The sequence below is a fragment of the Cololabis saira genome, chromosome 1 (genome assembly GCF_033807715.1).
Source record: "Cololabis saira isolate AMF1-May2022 chromosome 1, fColSai1.1, whole genome shotgun sequence".
Classification (NCBI taxonomy): domain Eukaryota; kingdom Metazoa; phylum Chordata; class Actinopteri; order Beloniformes; family Belonidae; genus Cololabis; species Cololabis saira.
The window spans coordinates 512,022-537,460 of record NC_084587.1 but is presented as its reverse complement, the minus strand read 5'-3'; the positions used below and the strand labels follow the sequence as shown (position 1 = coordinate 537,460).

The following is a 25,439-nucleotide window of genomic DNA, read 5'->3' as shown; positions in this document are numbered from 1 at the left end:
GGAGGAGTTTTATTCTGAGACACGCTGAGGAAGTGCAGGCTTTTCAAGGACGATACAAGTAAACAGTTCCTTTATCAGCCCTGCGTCTGCGCCTCGTCCTCCGCCTGCACGGCTTCTGGCTGGACGTTCTTCCTGTTTTCAGCTGCAGAGCTGCTTTTAAAACTCAAACTAGTCCAGGAGAAACCGACGCTGACGCTCGTCACGGTTCCTGTCTCACTTCCTGTTGTCAGACCAGACTAAGAGAGTCTGAGTGTTGTGTCACACACGTCTATTATTGGACGGAACCAGGAGGAAATACCACTTTTCTTTGTGTTCTTCCATTTTTTTCCCCTGAATTTATGGAAGCTGGAAATCCAAGATGGAATTTCCGACCGGTAACTTCCTGCCGTCACATTCTCCTGGACAACGAGCCCACGACCTTTGACCTCCGAGCTACGAGGAACTCCATGTCAGAATACGTCTCCTTGAGAAAAATAAAGCAATCATTTGGCCAATACTGACCAATATTGACCAATACTGACCAATACTGACCAATACTGACCAATACTGACCAACACTGACCAATATTGGCTTCATAAAAGGTTTTGTACCTCCTCATTTGGATGTAGGATTTAGAAAGGGGTTTCAATTTCATAAGAATAGTAGCCGTAAGTCGTTTGAACAGTTAAGAGAGGAATTTATGCTCCCTAAGACACTCTACTTCTACAGGTATTTACAATGAAGGAACTTTTTAACGGGACATAAAGTTTGGGTCAAAGTCCGTTTGAACTGCCCTGGATAAGAATTCAAGCAGGAAATAAGAGATTTAAACAATACATTAAGGATAAAAGGAAGGTGGGAAATTGAAATGAATACGGATATATTACAGGACGTATGGGAGGAAATACACACAGAAGCAGCACTTAGTCACCAATTCAGATAACTGGAGGAAATACAAATGGAAGGTAATTAAAAGGTTCTTTCACCAGAAAAAGTGGCCAAATGAAAACGGTAGAAAATGTGTTTGTAGAGGAATGTATGAAGTGCTGATACTGAAATAAAAACTAAGTTAAAAAAAAGAATACATCTCCTTTAAGAAACAACGCCCCCCCCGATCCCCAGAAGGAGGATTTGAACCCGTGACCCGACCGTTGATCCCAACGCCGCTAACACTCCTGGACACGGTTTCCAGGAATCTGCAGGTTTTCCAGGGGGTTTATAACTTAAGGAGGGAATTAAATTTGAAAACTCCAAATGCCCGGACAACTTTAAAATCATTCTGTATTTCAGTCTGCGGAGTAAAGCAATGGAATAGTATCAATGTGGAGATAAAACAATGCTCAAGTGTGACTACATTCAAGAAAAGATATAAAGAATCCGTCTTTAAGAGGTATAAGCAGGGGTTAATTTGTGCTGGATCCTGCTGGAACAGGATCCGGCACCTCTCGATTTTGGCCTCCCTGTGTTCTGGGACTAATGTGGGCAGATCCGGCACCTCTCGTATATATATATATAAAACAATAATAATATAAAAAAGTGTAACTTTTTAAATAACTGCGTTATTTTGGGGTTGATGCAGCCGCTTCTCTGCCTGCAGTCACTGCACTGTGTCCAGCAATGTCCCGCCCACAAACCGTCTGATTGGTTACACACAGAGACAAGCACGGGAACAGCCAATTAGCGGTGAAGGCTGTGCATGCTCTGTGCTCACACAAACAGGAGCGGAGAATAAGTTTAGCCGGGTAGAGAAGCTCCGGAGAGAATATCTATGTTTCCAAGGTAAGTTAAGGCAGCAGACACCCTATTATTGTTATTCTAGCTTTCCAAAGTGCACCAGATTGATGCATTTAAATGCATTATGCTCAAAAAATTTTCCGGGGGGGAACGCGCCCCCCCGAACCCAGGACCAGAACCAGAACCAGAACCAGGACCAGAACCAGAACCAGGACCAGAACCAGGACCAGAACCAGGACCAGAACCAGAACCAGGACCAGAACCAGGACCAGAACCAGAACCAGAACCCACCTTCCCCCTGCAGCAGAGACGGGTCCAGCAGCTCCATCATGTACTGGATCTCCGTGTCCAGCTGAGGAACGTCACACTGAGCCACCACGTACGTCAGCATCGGCAGGAAGTCGTCAGCGCCGTACATCCTCCCTGGAAGAGGAGTTATTTAGTGATGCACAGAAATGAAAATTTGTGGCCGAAACCGAAACCGAAAATAATAATAAACACTTGGCCGAATACCGAACATCTTTTTTTGCAGTTTTTCATTTATTTTGCCAATTTTTTCACCATTGCATAAATCAAATACATTTGATTTAGGCTTTTCAAAGAAAAAAATCTTTTACAAAATTACAAGGTAGAAAATATTTATTGAACCTAAAAAACTGAACATGTTTTAATTTCCAGCATTATGTTGTTTTGGTTCCACCTCCTGGTGAATGTTGGTAAAATTCTTATGGGGTTAGTTTTTGGTTGGCCAACGATTTATGTTTGTGGTGCAACCGTTACGGAGCGGCCAGTCTATTTCCTTATTTTACAACGCCGTTATTAATTGTTCGTTTTTTTTCCCACTTATTCCACCGAACACCGAAAGTGTTTTTTTGCCATTTTCGGCCGAACAATTTCGGTTACCGAACAATCGGTGCATCACTAGAGTTAGTTAGACCCAGACCCAGAACCAGAACCAGAACCAGACCCAGAACCAGGACCAGGACCAGACCCGTACCTGAGTTGTCCTGCATGATGGTGTAGATGAGCTTGCACACCCGCAGCAGCAGCGACACCTTCTTCTCGGGCGAGTACGTCTTCCTCATGCTCAGGAACTTGTGCCGGATCTTCTGGATGGCCACCGGGTCGGGCGGCACCACCCCGTCCACGCCCAGATCCTGGGGCCTCCGGGTCCGGGCCAGAACCAGGTTCTCCTGGAGCTGCTGCCAGGCTCCGCTGTTCACCTGGAGACGGTGGAGGAAAGACCGGGTTAAACACCAGACGGGCCTGGGAGACCACACAATGTTTTGTTCCGTCAGCTTTAGGCTCCAGCTGATCCAGAATGCAGCAGCACGAGTGCTGACAGGAATCAGCAGGAGAGACCACGTCTCTCCAGTGTTAGCGTCGCTACATTGGCTACCTGTAAAATTCAGAATCCAATTTAAAATTTTATTACTTGCATATAAAGCCCAAAACGGCTTAGCTCTGCAGTATTTACAAGACCTGATAGAGCCTTATGTTCCTGGCAGAGCTCTCCGCTCTCAGAGTGCAGGTTTACTCGTAGTTCCTAGAGTATCTAAATGTAGATTTGGAGGGCGGGCGTTCTGCTATCAGGCACCATTACTATGGAACCAACTTCCAATCTGGGTTAAGGAGGCTGACACCACCTCCACCTTTAAAACTAAACTTAAAACCTTTCTGTTTAGTAAAGCCTATAGTTAGTGTTTAGTAAACCTCTAGCTGGTGTTGGTAAATCTCTAGGTAGTGTAAACTCTAGTGTGTTAGAGTCAGTAGTCATAGTTGCAGCTATAGAACAAGACTATAATAGTTAGTCTCAAATATAGCTTGGTGGTAGATATGCTGCTATAGGCTTATGCTGCAGGGGGGACCGACATGATCCGCTGGGCGGTGCCTCTCACCCTTCTTCTCCTCTCCTTTTCCCTGCCTCTCTTCTCCATTTCCATTTTTATTTATTATAAATATCTCATAGCTATCGTTTTTGTCCATCGTTCCTGTAGTTTCTTGTGCCGGCCCCCTTTTCTCTTTTGTACATGGTGCAGCAATCCTCCTTTTGTACATGGTGCAGCAATCCTCCTTTTGTACATGGTGCAGCACCAGCATGCCGGTGGTGAAATGCATCTCTGAATGCACAACACCGGAACCTGCAGCGTGGGAGTGAGAGGGGCAGGGTAACGGTCAGGGTAACGGCCCGGCCAGGGTAACGGCCCGGCCCTGAAAAACCGGTTTGGAGCAGTTTTATCTCCAGATGACTGGATGAGACTCTGGTCCTGAAAGACCCGCCGAGATCTCAGGTTGGGTAACCTAGGGTAACCTTGAGCCCCCCTGAAGGACTCAAAAGCCAAATTTAGGGGGGGGGTCTCAATGTTGTCAAAAAAATACATAAATTAGGCTATATAATATAATATGATAATTTGATTGTCACTAATGGTCAATTAAATATGTTTAATAGAATAGAATAGAATAGAATAGAATAGAATAGAATAGAATAGAATAGAATAGAATATACTTTATTGTCAGTGTACCTGGGTACAGTGAGATTGGAAGCAGCATCATCTCTCCAGTGCAAAACAAATAAGAACAATAGTGCAAACAATAAGAAATATAAGAAATATAAATAATATAAAAAATATAAAAAAGGTTAAGGTGCATTTGAATAATGAAGACCTGAGATTCTATTTACAGATGATAGTATATACACATGTAGTGGAATATTGCACAGAGTCCGGGAGAAGTATTGCACGGTTAAAAAACAGTAACGAAGATAATTCACATGTTGTTCAGGGCAATTATGGCTTTGCGGAAAAAACTGTTTTTGAGTCTGTTTGTTTTTGACCTGAGAGATCGCCATATCAAGTATTCACAATTCAAAACTTTTATTGGTTTAATACAAGTCCTGCACCTTTATGTATGCAAATTAGCCATTTCCGCAGTTAATAACACGGACAGCCAGGCGCGCAACAGGTTGCGCAAAGAAAGCCTGTCTGCACTCCTGTTTGTGACCTCAACGGACCTCCTCTGGACAAATTCCACCCGGTTCCATTTGTCAGAAGCTGGATTAAAGCGGGACATCGCCTCTCTTCTTCCTGGAATGGAAACCAGGACGGAAAGCACAAGAAGTCGAGAAATGTCCCACCCCTCCTCCCCCCCGGCAAAAAAAAACAAAAAAAAAAACTGGGTTTGTATGTGTATGTATGTCTATGCGTATGTATGCGTATATATATTAAATATAGTAACAATGCACATATACCGTATATGCCTTAGGTTTTTACCAGCATGGTATTAACCATTAATATGCGTGCAAACAAGGTAAAAAAAAAAAAAAAAAAAAAAAAAAAGAAAAGAGAAAAGGCACATTTGGTGTATTTTAACTTAAGGTAAGAGGCCAGCCTGCTTAATATGGCCTGAACCCACCTGAGAGCTAATGTTTCTTTTTAATTTTTGTTATTATTATTTTGCGTTATGGCCTGTTATGAGTGTGATTTATGTGTAAGCTGCGTGAACCCACCTGTTGAGAGCCATCATGTTTTTTTTTTATTTTGCGTGGTGACCTGTTATGAGTGTGATTTGTAACCAGTCATAACCAGTCAACATTGTGCAGGCTGAGGATCTGTTTAAGTGCACTGATTGGACGTCTCCGATAGTGACATTTGTTGTTATTACTGTTATTTGAATGCACAATTCATTTTCATTGTATTTCTTTTATTTATCTAAAAAAATAAATTAGCCTATTTTATTTGTTTATTCGTTTCTGCAATGCACTGGTCGTGCACCAGTGTCCTATACCTGGCATTTATTCATTAAGTGCACCAGTGTGGTGCCAATTAATGTCTTTTATTTATTTTAATTATCAGATTTAATTTGTAAATAACATTCTGCATCGTAATGCACAATTTTGCCTCCTGTTAGTAAAACAACGTGCATCTAAAATGGTTAAAAGTGTGCGTGTATTTGTCATAGGCTATAGTAGGCTGGTTGTATTGGTTTATTGTACAGGGCCACACTGTTTAAAAAACAAAAAACAAAAAAGAAATGCGAGTTAGGGACCCCCCGAATATGGATGGGTATTTCACACAGTGGTAGGGCAACCTAGGTAACCCTACGTAACCTAGGTTACGTAGGTTTAGGGTCTAGCATCTCTGGGTTCTACGTCACCTGGAAGTCGTGCAGAGCCGCCTCGATCACGCTCTTCAGAGGCTTCAGGACACACTTGTGCATGGCTTTCTCCAGAACCTGGTCTGTGGAGACACACACACACACACACACACACACACACACACACACACATATACCAGAGGTAAACAAGGCGTTTCTAACTTTCATTCTCACTAATGGGGGCGGCAGTAGCTCAGGTGGCAGAGTGGGTCGTCCAATGATCGCAAGGTCGGCGGTTCGAATCCCGCTCTGTCCCAGTTTGCTGTTGTAGTGTCCTTGGGCAAGACACCTTACCCACCTTGCCCCGTGTGAATGTGTATGAATGTTGGTGGTGGTCGGAGGGCGCAATATGGCAGCCACGCTTCTGTCAGTCTGCCCCAGGGCAGCTGGCTACAATGTAGCTACCACCACCAGTGAGAATGTGTATGGATGAATAATGATTTCTGTAAAGCGCTCCGGGTGCCTAGAAGGAGCTATGTAAATCCAAGTTATTATTATTATTATTAATGAGTCACATTTTACCGCCGAAACTGCGTCAGCGTCTGTTGAGCAATGAAAGCAGCCGTCAAACAATCAATCAATTAATCAATACCGACACCTGGACGGTTCACAGGTACGCGTCCCCGCTGCCACCCCCCCACAGGTGTGCCAGTAAGGTTTCAGGTGAATCGGTGGAACACCTGACTGCAGGTTCCACTGATTCACAGACACGTCTCACACTCATCAGTGTTTCAAATGGATCAGAAAACATCAGGATTCACCAAAAACATCGGGACATGAAACAAACACCTGGATACACCACCAACAATGCCAGGAGGGAAAGACATCAGCAGTGGTCTTAGAGAAGGGAACTGGGCCGGTTCTCAGTGTGTCGTGAGTCTTTTCTCGGGAAAGCTTCTCATTTCTGAGTGTTTTTAAACCGAGCGCTTGTTCTTTTGTTTTTCTCTGTAAATGAATGTTTTGCTGAAGTGACTGAATTACCGGTACAGTCACACGTCCGTGGGCGGGAACTAAAGCCCCGCGTGTGTGAGTCTCTGCAAACACTCCAGTCTGAGGTTCAACGTGGGCGTCGTTTCTGCAGAACAAACACCGGCAGGCGTAAAAAACCTCAGATTACTAGGATGAGCTCATTCAAACCCACTGAAATCAGCAGCGCTGGGAAACGCTGGACCGGTTTCTCGTTGACTCAAGCGATGAATCGGCCCATTGAAGCGTCGGCTCTGTGAGTAAACACTCGTCAGCTGACCCGCTTCTGCTTTTTAGAAAAGAGAAATAAGCGAGTGTTTGTGGGAGGATGAATCTGTGACGACACTGACGCCCCCGAGGAGAGAGAGAGATTCCTCTCCGCCGGCTCTTTGTGCTCCGCCCGGCCCGGTTCTGCTTCCTCCTCCAGACCGGGTTCATCCGAGCTCAGAAAGATTCACTTCTCTGTCGGGGAACAAGGACTCGCTGTTGGTTTTACAAAGAACAAGGGCCGAGGGACGAGAGACGAGTGCAGAGACGCTGCATATTCATGCAGAGTCCAAACTAGGGATCTGTCGGTCCCCCCAGCCCGGTCCTGGTCCTGGTCCTGGTTCTGGACCTGGTTCTGGACCTGGTCCTGGTCCTGGTCCTGGTCCTGGTTCTGGTCCTGGTTCTGGTCCTGGTTCTGGTCCTGGTCCTGGTCCTGGTCCTGGTCTTCCCCCCAGTATTGGTTCAATACGGAATGCAACTTTTAATTGCGCATTTTCCGGCCCTGTTTTGTGCGCAAGCAAGCTTTATAAATGAGGCCCCTGGTGGAATAATCCCTAATCTCTGAGACTGATTTCTGCTGTTAAAAGTTATCATTTTTCCTGGTTACGGCCCAGGTGGTGCCCCTTCAAAATCAAGTCATTTTCATATTTCAATTTGATAAATAATCTACCTTATTAATTATTAATAATTGTTGAATAAAATTATTAATAGTTCTTGATAACTGAACAGCGCCCCTATGTGGCAAAACACCAGAATCAGTATCGCGAGTATTCCAGAATCAGTATCGCGATACTCCAGAATCAGTATCAAGAGTAATCCAGAATCCGTATCACGAGTATTCCAGAATCAGTATCGCGATACTACAGAATCAGTATCGCGATACTTCAGGATCAGTATCGCGATACTCCAGAATCAATATCAAGAATACTCCAGAATCAGTATCACGATACTCCAGAATCAGTATCACGATACTCCAGAATCAGTATCACGATACTCCAGAATCAGTATCACGATACTCCAGAATCAGTATCGCGATACTGCAGAATCAGTATCGCGATACTCCAGAATCAGTATCGCGATACTCCAGAATCAGTATCACGATACTCCAGAATCAGTATCACGATACTCCAGAATCAGTATCACGATACTCCAGAATCAGTATCATGATACTCCAGAATCAGTATCACGATACTCCAGAATCAGTATCGCGATACTTCAGGATCAGTATCGCGATACTCCAGAATCAATATCAAGAATACTCCAGAATCAGTATCACGATACTCCAGAATCAGTATCACGATACTCCAGAATCAGTATCACGATACTCCAGAATCAGTATCACGATACTCCAGAATCAGTATCGCGATACTCCAGAATCAGTATCATGATACTCCAGAATCAGTATCGCGATACTCCAGAATCAGTATCATGATACTCCAGAATCAGTATCGCGATACTCCAGAATCAGTATCGTGATACTCCAGAATCAGTATCACGATACTCCAGAATCAGTATCGTGATACTCCAGAATCCGCCCCTCCAGCACAGCTGAGCCAATGGCTGTTGAGTATCAGTCCCACAGGGACCAGAACTCAGACATCTGTAGCTCTGAGCTCCACAGCAGAACCTGGACCAGGACCAGGACCAGAACACAGACATTTGTAGCTCTGAGCTCCACAAAAGAACCTGAAGGTCCCAAGCTCCGTTTTATGGAGTTTCTTTAAAATTGGAGTATCTGGAGTATCGCGATACTGATTCTGGAGTATCGCGATACAGATTCTGGAATATCATGATACTGATTCTGGAGTATCGCGATACTGATTCTGGAGTATCATGATACTGATTCTGGAGTATCACGATACTGATTCTGGAATATCATGATACTGATTCTGGAGTATCGCGTCACTGATTCTGGAGTATCGTGATACTGATTCTGGAGTATCGTGATACTGATTCTGGAGTATCATGATACTGATTCTGGAGTATTATGATACTGATTCTGGAATATCATGATACTGATTCTAGAGTATCGCGATACTGATTCTAGAGTACTCATGATACTGATTCCCACTTCATCCCCCTTAGCAACAGTAACTAAGGAGCGTTGATATCAACACAGTTAGATGTAGTAATTACAGACACGAGCAGCTTCACCACAAACGCCATCACAAAGTGGGCGGGGCAGTAAACATTTCAACGCCGCTGAAACCCGACCCGGACGCTGGAGGAACTGTTTTTATTTCCACAGTCGTCCTCTGAGTCCAGCGGGACCCGGACTAAACGGGGCCCAGAACCAGAACAGCTGATCAGGGCATCTGGCGTCCGTAACCCGACGCCTCATCGCCTCATCGGCTCATCGCACCGACCGAAATAGAAACTACAGTCCAACGCCGGCTCCTACAACCTAAAGTCATCCGGACGAACCGGACCAGCTGTGACCTCAACACCACGTCCCATGATGCAACAGCTCCTACATCCACCTTATACTGAGTCTCTTTAATTCAGAATTAAAATTAAATCTTCCAAAGTAAGTGGCTGGTTTATTCTGATTTTAAATCCGAATAGAATAATTCCACGATCATGTTTACTTATACTACATGTATACTCATTCAGAAAAAAAAAATAAATAAAATAAATAAAAAAAAAAAATAAATAAAAATAAAAAAATAAAAATAAATAAAATAAAAAATAATAAAATTAAATAAAAAATTAAATAAAAACAATTTAAAAAATACAAATAAAAATTTAAATAATTGAAATAAAACATATTAAAAAAAGTGAAAACAATGAAAAAAGTTAAAATTAAATTAAAAAAGAAAAAAGGAAATAAATAAATAAAACAAATGATAAAATAAAAAAACAATAAAAAAAAGTTAAAATTAAATTAAAAAAGAAAAAAGGAAATAAATAGATAAAACAAATGATAAAATAAAAAAACAATAAAAAAAGTTAAAATTAAATTAAAAAAGAAAAAAGGAAATAAATAAATAAAACAAATAATAAAATAAAACAAATAATAAAAAAATAAGCCCCCAGCCACTCACCGATCTGCTCCTCGGGGATGAGCGACTCGATGGGCGGGTCCAGCTCGGAGCTCTGCCGCAGGTACGACTTCATCTGCGTCATGAACTGCCGCAGCGTCTGCAGGAAGTCCACGCCGGACGGGTGGCAGCTGCGGTTCTCCTGCACGAAGCCCACGTAGTCCTGCACCAGCGCGCCGAAGTACGAGCTCTTGTCGCGCGCTAGCTCCTCCACGCGCCGCACCGCGCGGCGCTCCGGCGTCATCAGCGAGCTCAGCATGCCGCCCACCTTGCTGAGCCGGCCGCGCAGCGCCCGGTTCAGGATGAAGGAGCCGCCGCCGAGGCTAACGGCCACGCGCCGCCGCTGCCGCGCCCGGAAGGACGGCCGCAGCCGCGTCTCCAGGTCGGCCTCCATGCCGACGCCGTAGTCCTCCTCCTCCTCCTCCTCGTCCTCCTCGTCCTCGTCTTCCTCCTCGCTGGAGTCGTCGGCCGGCCGCGGCGGCAGGAAGTTGAACTCCAGGGAGTCGGAGGACGACGTGGACATGCTCATGTCGCTGAGGCGCTGGCGCCGGCCGGTCCCGGACGGGCCCTCGGCGGCCGCGGGGCCGGGCGGGGGCCGCGCCTGCGACAGCGCGCGGGCGATGGTCTCGTCGTCCAGGGCCACGTGGCAGCGGTGCGCCTCCAGGTCCGGCCGGCGGGGCCGCGGGGGGGGCCTGGACCCGGAGGACGGCCGCGCCGGGGCCGGGCGGCGGCGCGGGGGGGCGGGCTGGGGCTCGGGCGTGCTCTTGGGCCGGGCCGAGGTCGTGGAGGTCGTCGGGGCTCCGGGAGGGGGCGGAGCCGGCCGGCGGCGGGGCATGGAGCGGGGAGGGGGGGGCCGGGGTGGGGGAGGGGGTCTGGGGGGGGACTCGCTGGGGGGAGCGGCTAGCGGGGCTAGCTCTGCTAGCGGCCCCGGACCAGCATCCGGGGGGCCGGGCTGGCGGTGCGTCTGCAGGAACAGCGGGTTGATGAAGCACAGGGGCCCGCGGGCCAACGGGGGGGGGCGGGGCCGCAGGGTGGGGGGGGCGCTGTCGCACTGGGACCTGCCGGGCCCCCGGGGCCGATCAGAACCGGTCCGCTGGGGGCTCAGGGTCCGGCTCAGGGGCCGGCGGGGCCGGGGGGGCGACGGCTGCTGCCGGCTCAGGGCCGAGTCCCAGAAACCTGAAACACAAGAGAGAGAGGGCTGTTAGCGGAGGACGTTAGCCTTAACCGTTAGCAAGGGTCCGTTAGCGGGGGCCGTTAGCGGGGGCTGTTAGCAAGGGTCCGTTAGCAAGGAGCTGTTAGCAAGGGTCCGTTAGCGGGGGCCGTTAGCGGGGGCCGTTAGCAAGGAGCTGTTAGCAAGGGTCCGTTAGCAGGGGCCGTTAGCGTTAACCGTTAGCAAGGGTCTGTTAGCAAGGGTCCGTTAGCAAAGGTCCATTAGCAAGGGGCCGTTAGCAAGGGTCTGTTAGCAAGGGGCTGTTAGCAAGGGTCCGTTAGCAAGGGTCCGTTAGCAAGGGTCCGTTAGCAAGGGTCCGTTAGCAAGGGGCTGTTAGCAAGGGTCCGTTAGCAAGGGTCCGTTAGCAAGGGGCTGTTAGCAAGGGTCCGTTAGCAAGGGTCCGTTAGCAAGGGGCTGTTAGCAAGGGGCTGTTAGCAAGGGTCCGTTAGCATGGGTCCGTTAGCAAGGGTCCGTTAGTGACTGGTTTATTCTGATTTTAAATCCGGATATATGATCATATTCACTCATTCAAAGAAAAATAATAATAAATAAATAAATGAATAAATTAAATAAATACAAAAATTTTAAAAAATTTAAAATAAAACATTACATTTTTTTTAAAATACACTCATTCCTCTTTAAATTAATTCCGGTCTTTCTGCTGCTCGTTCCCTCGCCCGATTATATTCACCAGGGTCCAGATCCAGACCTGATGAGACCCCCAGGGTCCAGATCCAGACCTGATGAGACCCCCAGGGTCCAGATCCAGACCTGATGAGACCACCAGGGTCCAGATCCAGACCTGATGAGACCACCAGGGTCCAGATCCAGACCTGAGGAGACCACCAGGGTCCAGATCCAGACCTGAGGAGACCACCAGGGTCCAGATCCAGACCTGAGGAGACCACCAGGGTCCAGATCCAGACCTTCGGTCCCCCTACCAACACAGAGGGGGTTTTGCCGGACCCTAACGGGGAACTCCATGTCTGGTCTGGTGAGAACTGAACCAGGACTGAACCAGAACTGAACCAGGACTGAACCAGAACTGGACCAGGACCAGGACCTGCAGGAAGTGAAAAACTGAAGCGGGGACTTTGGTTTCTCAGGGATCAGGTGTTTACGGGAACAGAATCCTGGCCGGGTTTAGTCCTGCTGTAAGAGAGAGTCCTGGTCTAGATCCTAGTCCTGGTCCTGGTCCAGATCCAGGGTCCCAATCCTGGTCCAGGTCTAGGTCCTGGTCCAGATCCAGGGTCCCAATCCTGGTCCAGGTCTAGGTCCTGGTCCAGATCCAGATCCGATACAGACAAACAGCATAAAGGACATAAAGGATCCGGCAGATCTAGTCCACAACCCCGGACCCGGTCCCTGTTTCTGGACCCGGTACAGGACCCGGTACAGGACCCGGTCCTGGTTCCAGATCCAGACCGGTCCAGGTCCAGGTCCACGTACCTCCAGAGAGAGAAGAGGATCCGGTCTCTGACTCCTCGTTGATCCAGACTGAGACTGAGACGGAGTTTTTTCTCTCAGGGGGAGGGAGTGGCCTGGGGGGGGGGCAGGACCTGGACCTGGTCCAGCCCCTGGACCCGGTCCAGGTCCTGCCCCCCTCAGGCCACTCCCTCCCCCTCAGGCTGGACCTGGACCCGGTCCCGCCCCCCTTCCCTCTCATTCACTGAACAAACTCTGAAAACAGAGACTCAACAGGCCGACGCCCACGGGAGTGATGTCATCAGGTCTCCGTGGCGACCGAGGCCACGCCCCCTCATGGAGGCCCCGCCCCCTCCTGATGACTCACCGAGGCCCCGCCCCCTTCCTGATGACTCACCGCAGCAGAAATGGAAAAGTTTAACTGTTTCAGACCCAGGAGTCGAGTTACACCAGGAACCAGTGGCGTCAGTTCAGTCTTACTAAAGTACGGAAAGGTTACGAGTCACATAATTAACTAGAGTATCAATCAACACGTCCAGCAAATACTCATCACAGAAGTTTATGTATCTGATCTGTGTGGTCAAGAAAACTGGAACTTCTTACAATGCAGTCTCGCTCACTGTAAAAACTCTACATCTTACCAGGAATATTTGTCTTATTTCTAGTTAAAATGTCTCATTTTTAGTCAAATAATCTCATTACACTTAAAACAAGAGTCATTACCAGAAAAATAACTTATTTGACAATTTTCACCTGTTTCAAGTAAATTTTCACTTGAAATAAGTAGAAAAATCTGCCTGTGGAACAAGATTTATCTTCTTATTACAAGCAAAAAAAGCTTGTTCCACTGGCAGATTTTTCTACTTATTTCAAGTGAAAATCTACTTGAAACAGGTGAAAATTGTTGTTTTTGAGTCTTGTCTTAAATGTGATGAGATTTAAAAAAAAAAAAAAAAGATCTACCCGTAAAATTCAGAATCCAATTTAAAATTGTATTACTTGCATATAAAGCCAAAAACGCCAATATTTGCAAGACCTGATAGTGCCTTATGTTCCTGGCAGAGCTCTCCACTCTCGGTCAATACTGATGAACTGATCAATACTGATGAACTGATCAATACTGATGAACTGATCAAAACTGATGAACTGATCAATACCTGGTCCCAGCTGAGCCACCTCCTCCAGGTCTTTCTGGGTCTTGGCCGACGCAATGGCTTCTGGGAGTCGGAGTGTCGCCGGCAGGATGTCTCTGGGGGGGCAAGGAGGGCGGGGTTAGACCTGGACCTGCAGGACCTGCTGGACCAGGACCTGCTGGACCAGGACCAGGACCTGCTGGACCTGGACCTGCTGGACCCAACTAGACCTAGCTAGACCTAGCTAGTACGATGCCGTACTAGCTAGACCTAGCTAGACCTAGCTAGGTCTAGCTAGGTCTAGCTAGTACGATGCCGTACTAAAAAGTATACTTAAGTTGGGCACACTTTAGAGTAAATATCAGTAGTAGCATTAATTCAGACGTACTACTTCCTGCTGTTGGGACGGGAGTTGTTACCATGGTAACAGCAGCACTTCCTACCGTTGGGAGGGGGAGTTGTTACCATGGTAACAGCAGCACTTCCTACCGTTGGGAGGGGGAGTTGTTACCATGGTAACAGCAGCACTTCCTACCGTTGGGAGGGGGAGTTGTTACCATGGTAACAGCAGCACTTCCTACCGTTGGGAGGGGGAGTTGTTACCATGTTACCATTACCATTTTCAAGACTTATCTTCAGAAAAAGACTCTTTCATAACCAAATATTGTTTTTTTAAAGAAACAATTTTTTATTGAAATTATTAGAAAATGATTGAAAGAATAATTATTGACTCTTTCTTTTTTTGCCTATAAATACAACCATGTTTTCAAAACCTTTAAAACAAGTTATACTGTACGTTAAATGCAATTCCTAAGTGTAAACAAACAACTCACTTAGCATTTTAGAAAGTAAAAACTGCTAATTCATCATTCATCAACTATCACAGTGAGGTCAACTTTTCAAGCAGCTTAATAGAAAACACAATATTGCAATGAAACAGATGTGCAAGTAAACAATACTAAATGTAACAGTATTAAAATAAAGACCACTACAATAAAAACAGATTTAATGTAGAATGGTATTGCAACAGTCCAAGTAGAATGCAAACTGTCCCAACTTGGCTCATGAGATATCAGTCTACATGAGAGTTTTACTCACAGATGTCCCTCCCGGTCCCACTGTCCCTCCCGGTCCCACTGTCTCCTCCCACAGAACCTCATCCTCGCTGCCGTCCAATGCATCGGATATGCAGCATTTTTTAAATCCCCTGATGATGCAGGTGAAACTGCATCCCATGCCTGGAGGATCCATTCGCAAAGCCAACGTACAGCGGTCCTTTTGAATGTTTCCAGACGGTGTGAGTGCGTGATCACTGGACAGGAGCCACTCTGTGTAGATTATCCTTAAATGGCTGGTTAACCACCACATCCAACACTGTAGTTGGCTTGTCATCCCCCCTGGTGTGATGACTAGGTCGCCGTTCATCTTCCTCACCTGAGTTTTGACAGAATCAGTCCGGTGTCCGCGTAAGGCATCCAAGACGAGCATGTTTCTCTTTCTTCTGAGAGCCCCGCGCCGTGCTCCCCACACCACTTTCAACCAGCCCACCACAAGTTCCGTTTCCATCCAGCCCTTTTCCTGGGCACGCACCACAATGCCAGCAGGCATCGCCTCTTTCGGCACAGTTTTGCGTTTTAAAATCACACACGGGGGCAGCTTTGTCCACGCCAGCATGACAGTGACGCCACTCTTTTCACTTCCAGCTGTCTTCACAATAATAGACTTCTCACAGGTGTGGGCATGTCAAAAAACACGGGGGTTTGGTCGGCATTGTCAATCTGATCCAGGGGGTAGGAGTGTTTTTTCCTTAGGCCAATCACATAGCGCTGAAAAGACAGCAGCTTCTCACCAAAGTCTGAGGGCGAGGCTGGTTCTGCACCGTAATGCCAGGCCGTTACGGCGCATCATCCTTCTACACCAGCCCATGCTGGCTTTAAACTCGGTGGTGGGAATGTTTAGCTGTTTGGCAATTTCCAAGGCCTTCACCTGTATGATGGCTCTGGTAATGGGCATGCCTTCGTTACGTTTTTCAATAACAAACTCACACACTCTCTGGTCAATCTCGTGGAAGCGGCTGCTTTGAGGACCACGATAAGCTTTTTTTTTCTTTTACGGTGCGCCATCTTCGGACGTTACACTCCGTTAGCCCATATTTCATGGCTGCCTGACAGTTGTTTAACGTCTCTGCTGCATTGACTACCATTATCTTAAAATTAGCGTCATAACTCCGCCTCAGCTGTCTGCTAACCTGACCAACTTTTGATCCACTTTGCTCCGGACGATCACCGTGTCTCCATTTCTCATCCCTTGTCACTGCAGTTGAGCTGTGATTGACAGCTGAGTCATGGCGGGGTCACTTGCTTTACAGATAACTGGCGCCCTCTGCTGTTGGACACCAGCATGTGTCTCTGGTTAAACCCTGTTTATGAGACCACCCCAGTTTTTACATTATTTTTAACTAAAAAAACACTGTCTTATATCCGGGACAATACGGTACTTAATATTATACTTATGACATATACGGAAAGTTTCTGCTCGGGTAGTGTCCATCAATCCACACTAATACATTTCTCCAGAATGAGTATGGATAGAACACACTATTGAGTATGGATAGTACATACTACTGAGTATGGATAGTACATACTACTGAGTATGGATAGTACATACTACTGAGTATGGATAGTACATACTACTGAGTATGGATAGTACATACTATTGAGTATGGATAGTACATACTATTGAGTATGGATAGTACATACTACTGAGTATGGATAGTACATACTACTGAGTATGGATAGTACATACTACTGAGTATGGATAGTACATACTAATGAGTATGGATAGTACACACTATTGAGTATGGATAGTACACACTATTGAGTATGGATAGTACATACTACTGAGTATGGATAGTACATACTATTGAGTATGGATAGTACATACTATTGAGTATGGATAGTACATACTAATGAGTATGGATAGTACATACTAGTGAGTATGGATAGTACATACTACTGAGTATGGATAGTACATACTATTGAGTATGGATAGTACATACTACTGAGTATGGATAGTACATACTATTGAGTATGGATAGTACATACTATAGAGTATGGATAGTACATACTATCCATACTCATTCTGGAGTACTAATGGTACTAGTGTTTCGGATTGTTTAGGGAGGAGGGATGGAATTTCTGACGCACTGTGGGTCCGGCTCCCGGAGAAGTGATACCGATCCGTTTCCACGGAAACGCAGAAACGAAACTCAACCCTGGCCAGGACGAGCTGGACCTGCACTTCCTGTCACTTCCTGTCACTTCCTGTCTGGGCTGCTGGCGCGCAGCCAAACAGGAAGTGAGAGTTGGAGCCGGCATAGACATACAAACTTATCCGCCCCATCGAGCGCTGAGCCGTACATCAACATCCGCCATATTGGATGTTCAAGACTGTAAACTAATACAAGTAAATGGACTTATTTTCATAAAGCACCTTTCTACAAAGAAATGTACGTTTTACGTCTCATTTATTCATTCACACACGCACTAATATACTTGGGAAACAGTTAGGCACCAAATATAATATGTTTAGTTTTCTCAGATGGCAAAAATAAGAACTTTATTGATCCCACATAGGAGTAATTCATGTTATATTGGTAACCCTTTCTTTTACAGTACAGTAATAACCAGGTAATACCATGGTAATTACACTGTAATTGCCTAGTAGTACCTTGTATTTACATGGTAATTACATGGTAACTACCGGGTAATTTACCAAGTAGGTACTAGGTAATATGTATTTTCATGTAATTATGTGTATTTATCATGTAATTACATGGTAAATACCTGGTTGTTTAAACTAAACATTACTAGGTAATTACAAAGACATTAGATGGAACTATGAGGGAAATTACAGGTATTTACTAGGTTAATATTGGTAACTACCAGTCAATTTACCATGTAATTACTCTGGAATTACATGAATTATTTCTAAGTAAGTACCAGGTAATTACTTAGTATTTTTCTGCAAACTACCAGGAAATGATAACCTATATTTGAGGTAGTTACCAGCTAATTACACTTCAATGACCATGTAGTTACCTTGTATTTACTCTACATTTCATGGATAACTACCGGGTATTTACCCATTCATTATTGATTAATGTATTATCAATGGATTGGTGCATGAACCCCCGAGGGTGTAAATGACTCTATTGACCTTGTAATTAACCTGATAGTTACCATGTTTTACCTGGTAATCCAGGTACTTACCTTGTAGTTACTTGCCCAGTAATTCTATTTCCTAAGTATTTACCCAATAAGTACAGACATTTTTACCTGGATTTTACTCAGTAATTAAAGTGAAACTGGACTGTAAAAGAAAGCGTGTGTTGTTTCCATAATATTACCCGGTAATTGATGAGAAAATATGTTTCTCCATTTTTCTAGGGGGCGGGGCTAACAGGCCGGGGGCGGGGCTAACCAACCAGGGGGCGGGGCTTACCTGCTGATGCAGTAAAACGCCACCAGGCGGAACAAGTCGGCGAAGCTGATCCCGGATCCTTCCACGGAGAACGCTGGAACAGAACCAGGACAACCGGGTGAGAACCGGGTCAGAACTGGTCCAAACCAGAACCGGGTCAGAACCGGGTCAGAACTGGTCAAACCAGAACCGGGTCCACTTACTGTACTGACTCTCCCGGATGGGGAAGTGGCTGATGGGAGTTCCCGGCGGGTTCTGGTCCAGATGAACCGACAGAACCTTCTTCTGCAGAACTGAAGACCTCCGGACCAGGAAGACCTGGAGGGAGGAGACGGTTAGGACCGGGACCTGGACCAGGTCTAGGGGGGACCTGGACCAGGACCTGGACCAGGACCTGGACCGGGTCAGGACCAGGAAGACCTGGGGGAGGAGAGGGTTAGACCTGGACCAGGACCGGGTCTAGGGGGGACCTGGACCAGGACCAAGACCAGCACCAGGACCAGGACCAGGAAGACCTGGGGGGAGGAGACGGTTAGGGGGGGTCTGGACCTGGTCCAGGACCTGGACCGGGTCTGGACCAGGACCACCTGGGGGGAGGAGAGGGTTAGGACCGGGACCTGGACCTGGACCAGGACCAGGACCTGGACCTGGACCAGGACCAGGACCTGGACCTGGACCAGGACCAGGACCTGGACCAGGACCAGGACCAGGAACACCTGGGGGAGGAGAGGGTTAGGGGGGGGGGGGGGACCTGGACCAGGACCTGGACCTGGACCAGGACCGGGTCTGGGGGGTCTGGACATTACTATGGAACCAACTTCCAATCTGGGTTAAGGAGGCTGACACCACCTCCACCTTTAAAACTAAACTTAAAACCTTTCTGTTTAGTAAAGCCTATAGTTAGTGTTTAGTAAACCTCTAGCTGGTGTTGGTAAATCTCTAGGTAGTGTAAACTCTAGTGTGTTAGAGTCGCTCCTGTAGTTTCTTGTGCCGGCCCCCCTTCTCCTCCCTTCTCTTCTCTTTCTTCTCTTTTGTACATGGTGCAGCCTCCACTGCCGGTGGAGAAGAGCATCTCTGAATGCAAAACACCGGATCCTGCAGTGTGGGAGTGAGAGGGGCAGGGTAACGGCCCGGTCAGGGTAACGGCCCGGTCAGGGTAACGGCCCGGTCAGGGTAACGGCCCGGTCAGGGTAACGGCCCGGTCAGGGTAACGGCCAGGGTAACGGCCCGGTTAGGGTAACGGCCCGGTCAGGGTAACGGCCCGGTCAGGGTAACGGTCAGGGTAACGGTCAGGGTAACGGCCCGGTCAGGGTAACGGTCAGGGTAACGGCCCGGTCAGGGTAATGGTCCGGTCAGGGCGACGGCCCGGTCAGGTTAACGGTGACTCTACCTACCCCCTTGGGCTGGCCCAGCAGGATCCGGCCCGCCTCCTCGTCCCCCAGCGCCAGCAGCAGCCAGACCGGGTGGGTCCGGGTCAGCCGGTCCATCACGCTCATCCTCCTCCTCAGGGAGTCGTACCCAGAATCCCTTTCACCGCCGACCAGGGGGTCCAGCGGGTCCCGCAGGTACACGTCCCCGTCCAGCCTGGAAGAGGGGGGGGAAACCGGATCAGAACCACATGGAACCGTACCGACCCGGACCCGTAACGACCCGGACCCGGCAGAACTCTCAGTTCCCCCTAACACCCCCAGGATTTGAGGATCCTCGTCCTGGTTTCCTGCAGATTCCTGATCTCTGATTGGATCAGACCAGATTTAAGAGCATTAACTCCTTCGCTAGGTTTGTTGCTGACGTCTTTCCTGCTTGGCCTTGTGTTAACACACAAGAGAAGATCAAAACATCTGATGATCAGCTCATCAATAATGACTAGCTCATCAATACTGGCCAGCCACCACCGCCCCCCCCCCCCCCCCCCCCCCCCCCCCCCCCCCACCCCCCGGTCATCATGATGCTGCTTCCACCTGCCTGCGGCCCCCACCCCTCTGGTCATAAATAAATCAATCAATAAATAAATAAATAAATCATACCGTATTGTCCCGATTATAAGACGACCCTCTTTTTCAAGACTCAAGTTTGAAGAAAGACTTTTTGAACACCAAATTCAATTTTTATACAGAAAATAATGACAGTACATCTGAAACAAATGATTATAACTATATGTTGGAGAGAAAAAGCTTGTTATTTAGCCTCATTAAATCATTATCTTGAAGTTTGCATCATAACTTCTCCTCAGCTGCCGGTTCACCTGCAGAACTTCCACCCACTTTTCTCCAGATTGTCTCCACTTTCTGTTATCTCTTCTCTTATTTCCTTCTCTTTTCTTTCTTATACTATTTTTTATTTTTCTTCTTCGTGACAGGGGTTCCTTTGGCCTGGGGAGTTTAGTTCAGCATTGGCTTTAAAGATATCTGGCGCCATCTAGTGTTGTAAATGGGTATAACGTCTAGACCCCGAATGTAAGACGACCCCCACTTTTTCAGTCTGATTTCAATGCAAAAAACACTGTCTTATATTCAGGACAATACGGTAAATAAGTAAAAAATAAATAAATAAAATACATAAATAAATCATAAATCAATCAATAAATAAGTCATAATATAAATTAAATAAATCAAATATATCATAAATAGATCAATTATAAATAAATACACAAGTAAATCATCAATAAATAAGTCATGAATAAAAAAATATAGCATTAATAAATCATAAATAAATGAATCATAAACAAATTAATCATAAATAAAGAAATCTTTGTGTTGTTTACGATCACGTTCAGATCTCGTTCAGTCTTTCCTGAGATGAGTCTAGACCTGATCAAGTCCTGATCCAGACCTGGACCCGGTGGGTGTGCAGACCTACCCCGGTGCCCCCCTGGGCTCCTGGTCCTGGTCCTGGTCCTGGTCCTGGTCCTGGTCCTGGTCCGGGTCCTGGACCATCTCCTTCTTCAGCTCCCCGATCTCCAGGGCGAACGAGTCGATGAGCTGCAGGAACAGACGGAGAAACGAGTGAAGAAGAAGAACGAGGAGCCGGCGGCGTCTCTGTTGCTCAAGCTCTGGATCTGGAGCAGGAAGTGAGTCACGTTTCCTGAGCAGCTTCACTTCCTCCAGACAGGAAACTGGACACCCTGAAACCCAGGACTAGACCTGGACCAGGACCAGGTCCTGGACCAGGACCAGGACCAGGTCCTGGTCCAGGACCAGGACCAGGACCAGGACCAGGACCAGGACTAGGACCAGGACCAGGACCAGGACCAGGACCTGGACCAGGACCAGGACCAGTTTGTCATGATGCACAACATCAGTCTATCAACACCAGATTGAAACTATTAAAATGTAACTGAATTATTCTCACATACATTACTCTGTTCCATCGCTTTGATAACAATAATCCTGATTTCTGTATTAAATGTATCCATTTCCATTTTTATTTATTATAAATATCTCATTTTTGTCCATCGTTCCTGTAGTTTCTTGTGCCGGCCCCCCTTTTTTCTCTTTTGTGCATGTTTGCAGGCCGGAGCCTCAGGAGCTGCTGCTGGCCTGTGTTCCCGGTCCCCCCATCCCCTCTGGTCATCCCGCTGCTGCTTCCACCTGCCTGCTGTCCCCACAGTTTCTTTAAGTTATGGGGACAATGTATATATATATATATATATATATATATATATATATATATATATATATATATATATATATATATATATATATATATATATATATATATATATAAATATATATATATATATTTATGTTTATTATGTATTATATATAGTATTTTAAACACTATTTTAATCCTGCCGACTCTGCGTTTCTCGTTGCTCTGCAGTCAAAACAAAGCCGGCGGCAACAGAACCAGAACCAGAACCAGAACTTCCCTGGAAACATTCTGAGTCACTGAGAGAAAAACAGCTGTGGAATAAAAACAAACTGCTGACGGGGGAAGAAACAATCACAGAAACAGAAACTCAGCAGGAAATAACAACACGACTAACGTCTCTTTTACTTTCAGGATTCTGACCCGGTTCAAATCTTTATAATTATGATCTACAAGTACCAGGTAATATTATGGAAACAACACATGCTTTCTTTTACAGTCCAGTTACGCTTTAATTACTGAGTAAAAGCCAGGTAATTATTTCTGTACCTATTGGGTAAATACTTAGGAAATAGAATTACTGGGCAAGAAACTACAAGGTAAGTACCTGGATTACCAGGTAAAACATGGTAACTATCAGGTTAATTACAAGGTCAGGATTAAAATAGTTCTGTCCTCCGGACCAAACCGGGCTTAAACGGGTCGGTTCTGACCCGGTTCTGTCCTCCGGGCCAGACCGGGCTCAGACGGGTCGGTTCCGACCCGGTTCTGACCTCCGGACCAGACCGGGCTCAGACGGGTCGGTTCTGACCCGGTTCTGTCCTCCGGGCCAGACCGGGCTCAGACGGGTCGGTTCTGACCCGGTTCTGTCCTCCGGACCAAACCGGGCTCAGACGGGTCGGTTCTGACCCGGTTCTGTCCTCCGGACCAGACCGGGCTTAAACGGGTCGGTTCTGACCCGGTTCTGTCCTCCGGACCAGACCGGGCTCAGACGGGTCGGTTCTGACCCGGTTCTGTCCTCCGGACCAGACCGGGCTCAGACGGGTCGGTTCTGACCCGGTTCTGTCCTCCGGACCAGACCGGGCTTAAACGGGTCGGTTCTGACCCGGTTCTGACCCGGTTCTGTCCTCCGGGCCAGACCGGGCTCAGACGGGTCGGTTCTGACCCGGTTCTGTCCTCCGGACCAAACCGGGCTTAAACGGGTCGGTTCTGACCCGGTTCTGTCCTCCGGACCAGACCGGGCTCAGACGGGTCGGTTCCGACCCGGTTCTGTCCTCCGGACCAGACCGGGCTCAGACGGGTCGGTTCCGACCCGGTTCTGTCCTCCGGACCAGACCGGGCTCAGACGGGTCGGTTCTGACCCGGTTCTGTCCTCCGGACCAGACCGGGCTCAGACGGGTCGGTTCTGACCCGGTTCTGTCTTCCGGACCAGACCGGGCTCAGACGGGTCGGTTCTGACCCGGTTCTGTCCTCCGGACCAGACCGGGCTTAAACGGGTCGGTTCTGACCCGGTTCTGACCCGGTTCTGTCCTCCGGGCCAGACCGGGCTCAGACGGGTCGGTTCTGACCCGGTTCTGTCCTCCGGACCAAACCGGGCTTAAACGGGTCGGTTCTGACCCGGTTCTGTCCTCCGGACCAGACCGGGCTCAGACGGGTCGGTTCCGACCCGGTTCTGTCCTCCGGACCAGACCGGGCTCAGACGGGTCGGTTCTGACCCGGTTCTGTCTTCCGGACCAGACCGGGCTCAGACGGATCGGTTCTGACCCGGTTCTGTCCTCCGGACCAGACCGGGCTCAGACGGGTCGGTTCTGACCCGGTTCTGTCTTCCGGACCAGACCGGGCTCAGACGGGTCGGTTCTGACCCGGTTCTGTCCTCCGGACCAAACCGGGCTCAGACGGGTCGGTTCTGACCCGGTTCTGACCCGGTTCTGTCCTCCGGGCCAGACCGGGCTCAGACGGGTCGGTTCTGACCCGGTTCTGTCCTCCGGACCAAACCGGGCTCAGACGGGTCGGTTCTGACCCGGTTCTGTCCTCCGGACCAGACCGGGCTCAGACGGGTCGGTTCTGGCCCGGTTGGAGGTGAAAGACGAGCTGGAACTAAGGGGTTCTTCTGTAGCCAACGAGGATTCTGGAGGGTCCAGAACCCGTTTGGACCGGTCAGATCCTCAGGTACATGTACCTGTACAGTACTCATTAAGTACTGTACTTGTACAGGTACAAGTACAAGTACAAGTACAGGTACAGGTACATGTTGATAAATTTCATTCTTTGCGTGGGAATGTTCTTACACACACTTTACGAACGGTTGATAAATGAGGCCCCAGGTCTGATATTGAGACCTGCAGTTCCACAGTTGGACCACTGGGGGGAGCCAGATCCACACAGTCCTGCACCAGCTGGACCAGAACCAGGACCAGGACCTGGACCAGCTGGACCAGGACAAACCAGCGACCCGGTTTGTTTGGTTGTCTCAAGGGAGAATCGAGGACCAGATGAACCGGGGGAACCGGAACCCGGGTCCTCCTCCAGGTCCGGGTTCCAGCTCCGGTTCACGGTCCCCCCAGGAGAAGACGGTCCACTAGGATCTGGACCCGGACCCCCTAGAAACCCCCTCACCCTCAAACCCGGTCCTGACCTTAAAGAAGCTGCCGCTCCGGTTGGTGAGACCGCAGGGGGGGTGCAGGTCCAGGTCCCGGTCCCGGTCCAGGTCCAGGTCCAGGTCCTGGTCTCGGGGTTCCATGGCGTCCCCCCATCCTGGGGACCCTGGTGGTTCTGGGACGGCGTCGCTGGAGACCGGAGTCCTGCGGGGACAGAGAGACAAACCTGAGACCTGAACCTGGATCTGAAGGATCAGAGGGTTAAACCCCCCCGGTCCCGGTCCCACGTAAAAACTCACGTAAAAACACCGGTGCATCGGCAAAAATAGTCCCCGGTAATTCACTTCCGTTGTGGCTTTTTTATTTGCGTAGTTTTTTTTATTTGCAGAGTTTCTTTATATTTGCAGCGGGGTTTCTTTATATTTGCAGCGGGGTTTCTTTATATTTGCAGCGGGGTCTCTTTTATTTGCAGCGGTGTTTGTTTATATGTGCAAAATTTCTTTTAATTGCAGCGGCGTTTCTTTATATTTGCAGCAGGGTTTCTTTATATTTGCAGCGGGGTTTCTTTATGTTTGCAGCGTCGTTTTTTTATATTTTCAGCGTTTATTTTATTTGCAGCGGTGTTTGTTTATATTGGCAACATTTCTTTTATTTGCAGCGGCGTTTCTTTATATTTGCAGCGGGGTTTCTTTATATTTGCAGCGGGGTTTCTTTATATTTGCAGCGGGGTCTCTTTTATTTGCAGCGGTGTTTGTTTATATGTGCAAAATTTCTTTTAATTGCAGCGGCGTTTCTTTATATTTGCAGCAGGGTTTCTTTATATTTGCAGCGGGGTTTCTTTATGTTTGCAGCGTCGTTTTTT

General features: G+C 47.6%; 1 protein-coding gene across 2 annotated transcripts in view; it reads right to left on the bottom strand.

The window, feature by feature from the left end:
• Nucleotides 1-24,778, bottom strand: part of LOC133446185 (ras and Rab interactor 2-like) — a 29,972-nt gene extending 5,194 nt beyond the window's left edge. For both annotated transcript variants that reach the window (XM_061724150.1, XM_061724239.1), the window contains exons 1-10: nt 24,616-24,778; nt 21,249-21,370; nt 19,784-19,973; nt 18,593-18,707; nt 18,411-18,483; nt 13,932-14,023; nt 10,143-11,315; nt 5,866-5,948; nt 2,711-2,936; nt 2,005-2,136 (exon numbers count right to left, since the gene is read on the bottom strand). In XM_061724150.1, the coding sequence (XP_061580134.1) occupies nt 2,005-2,136; nt 2,711-2,936; nt 5,866-5,948; nt 10,143-11,315; nt 13,932-14,023; nt 18,411-18,483; nt 18,593-18,707; nt 19,784-19,973; nt 21,249-21,370; nt 24,616-24,720 (2,311 nt within the window). In that variant the 5' untranslated portion in view covers nt 24,721-24,778. The remainder of the gene's footprint in view (nt 1-2,004; nt 2,137-2,710; nt 2,937-5,865; nt 5,949-10,142; nt 11,316-13,931; nt 14,024-18,410; nt 18,484-18,592; nt 18,708-19,783; nt 19,974-21,248; nt 21,371-24,615) is intronic.
• Between the last annotated feature and the right edge of the window lie 661 nt (nt 24,779-25,439).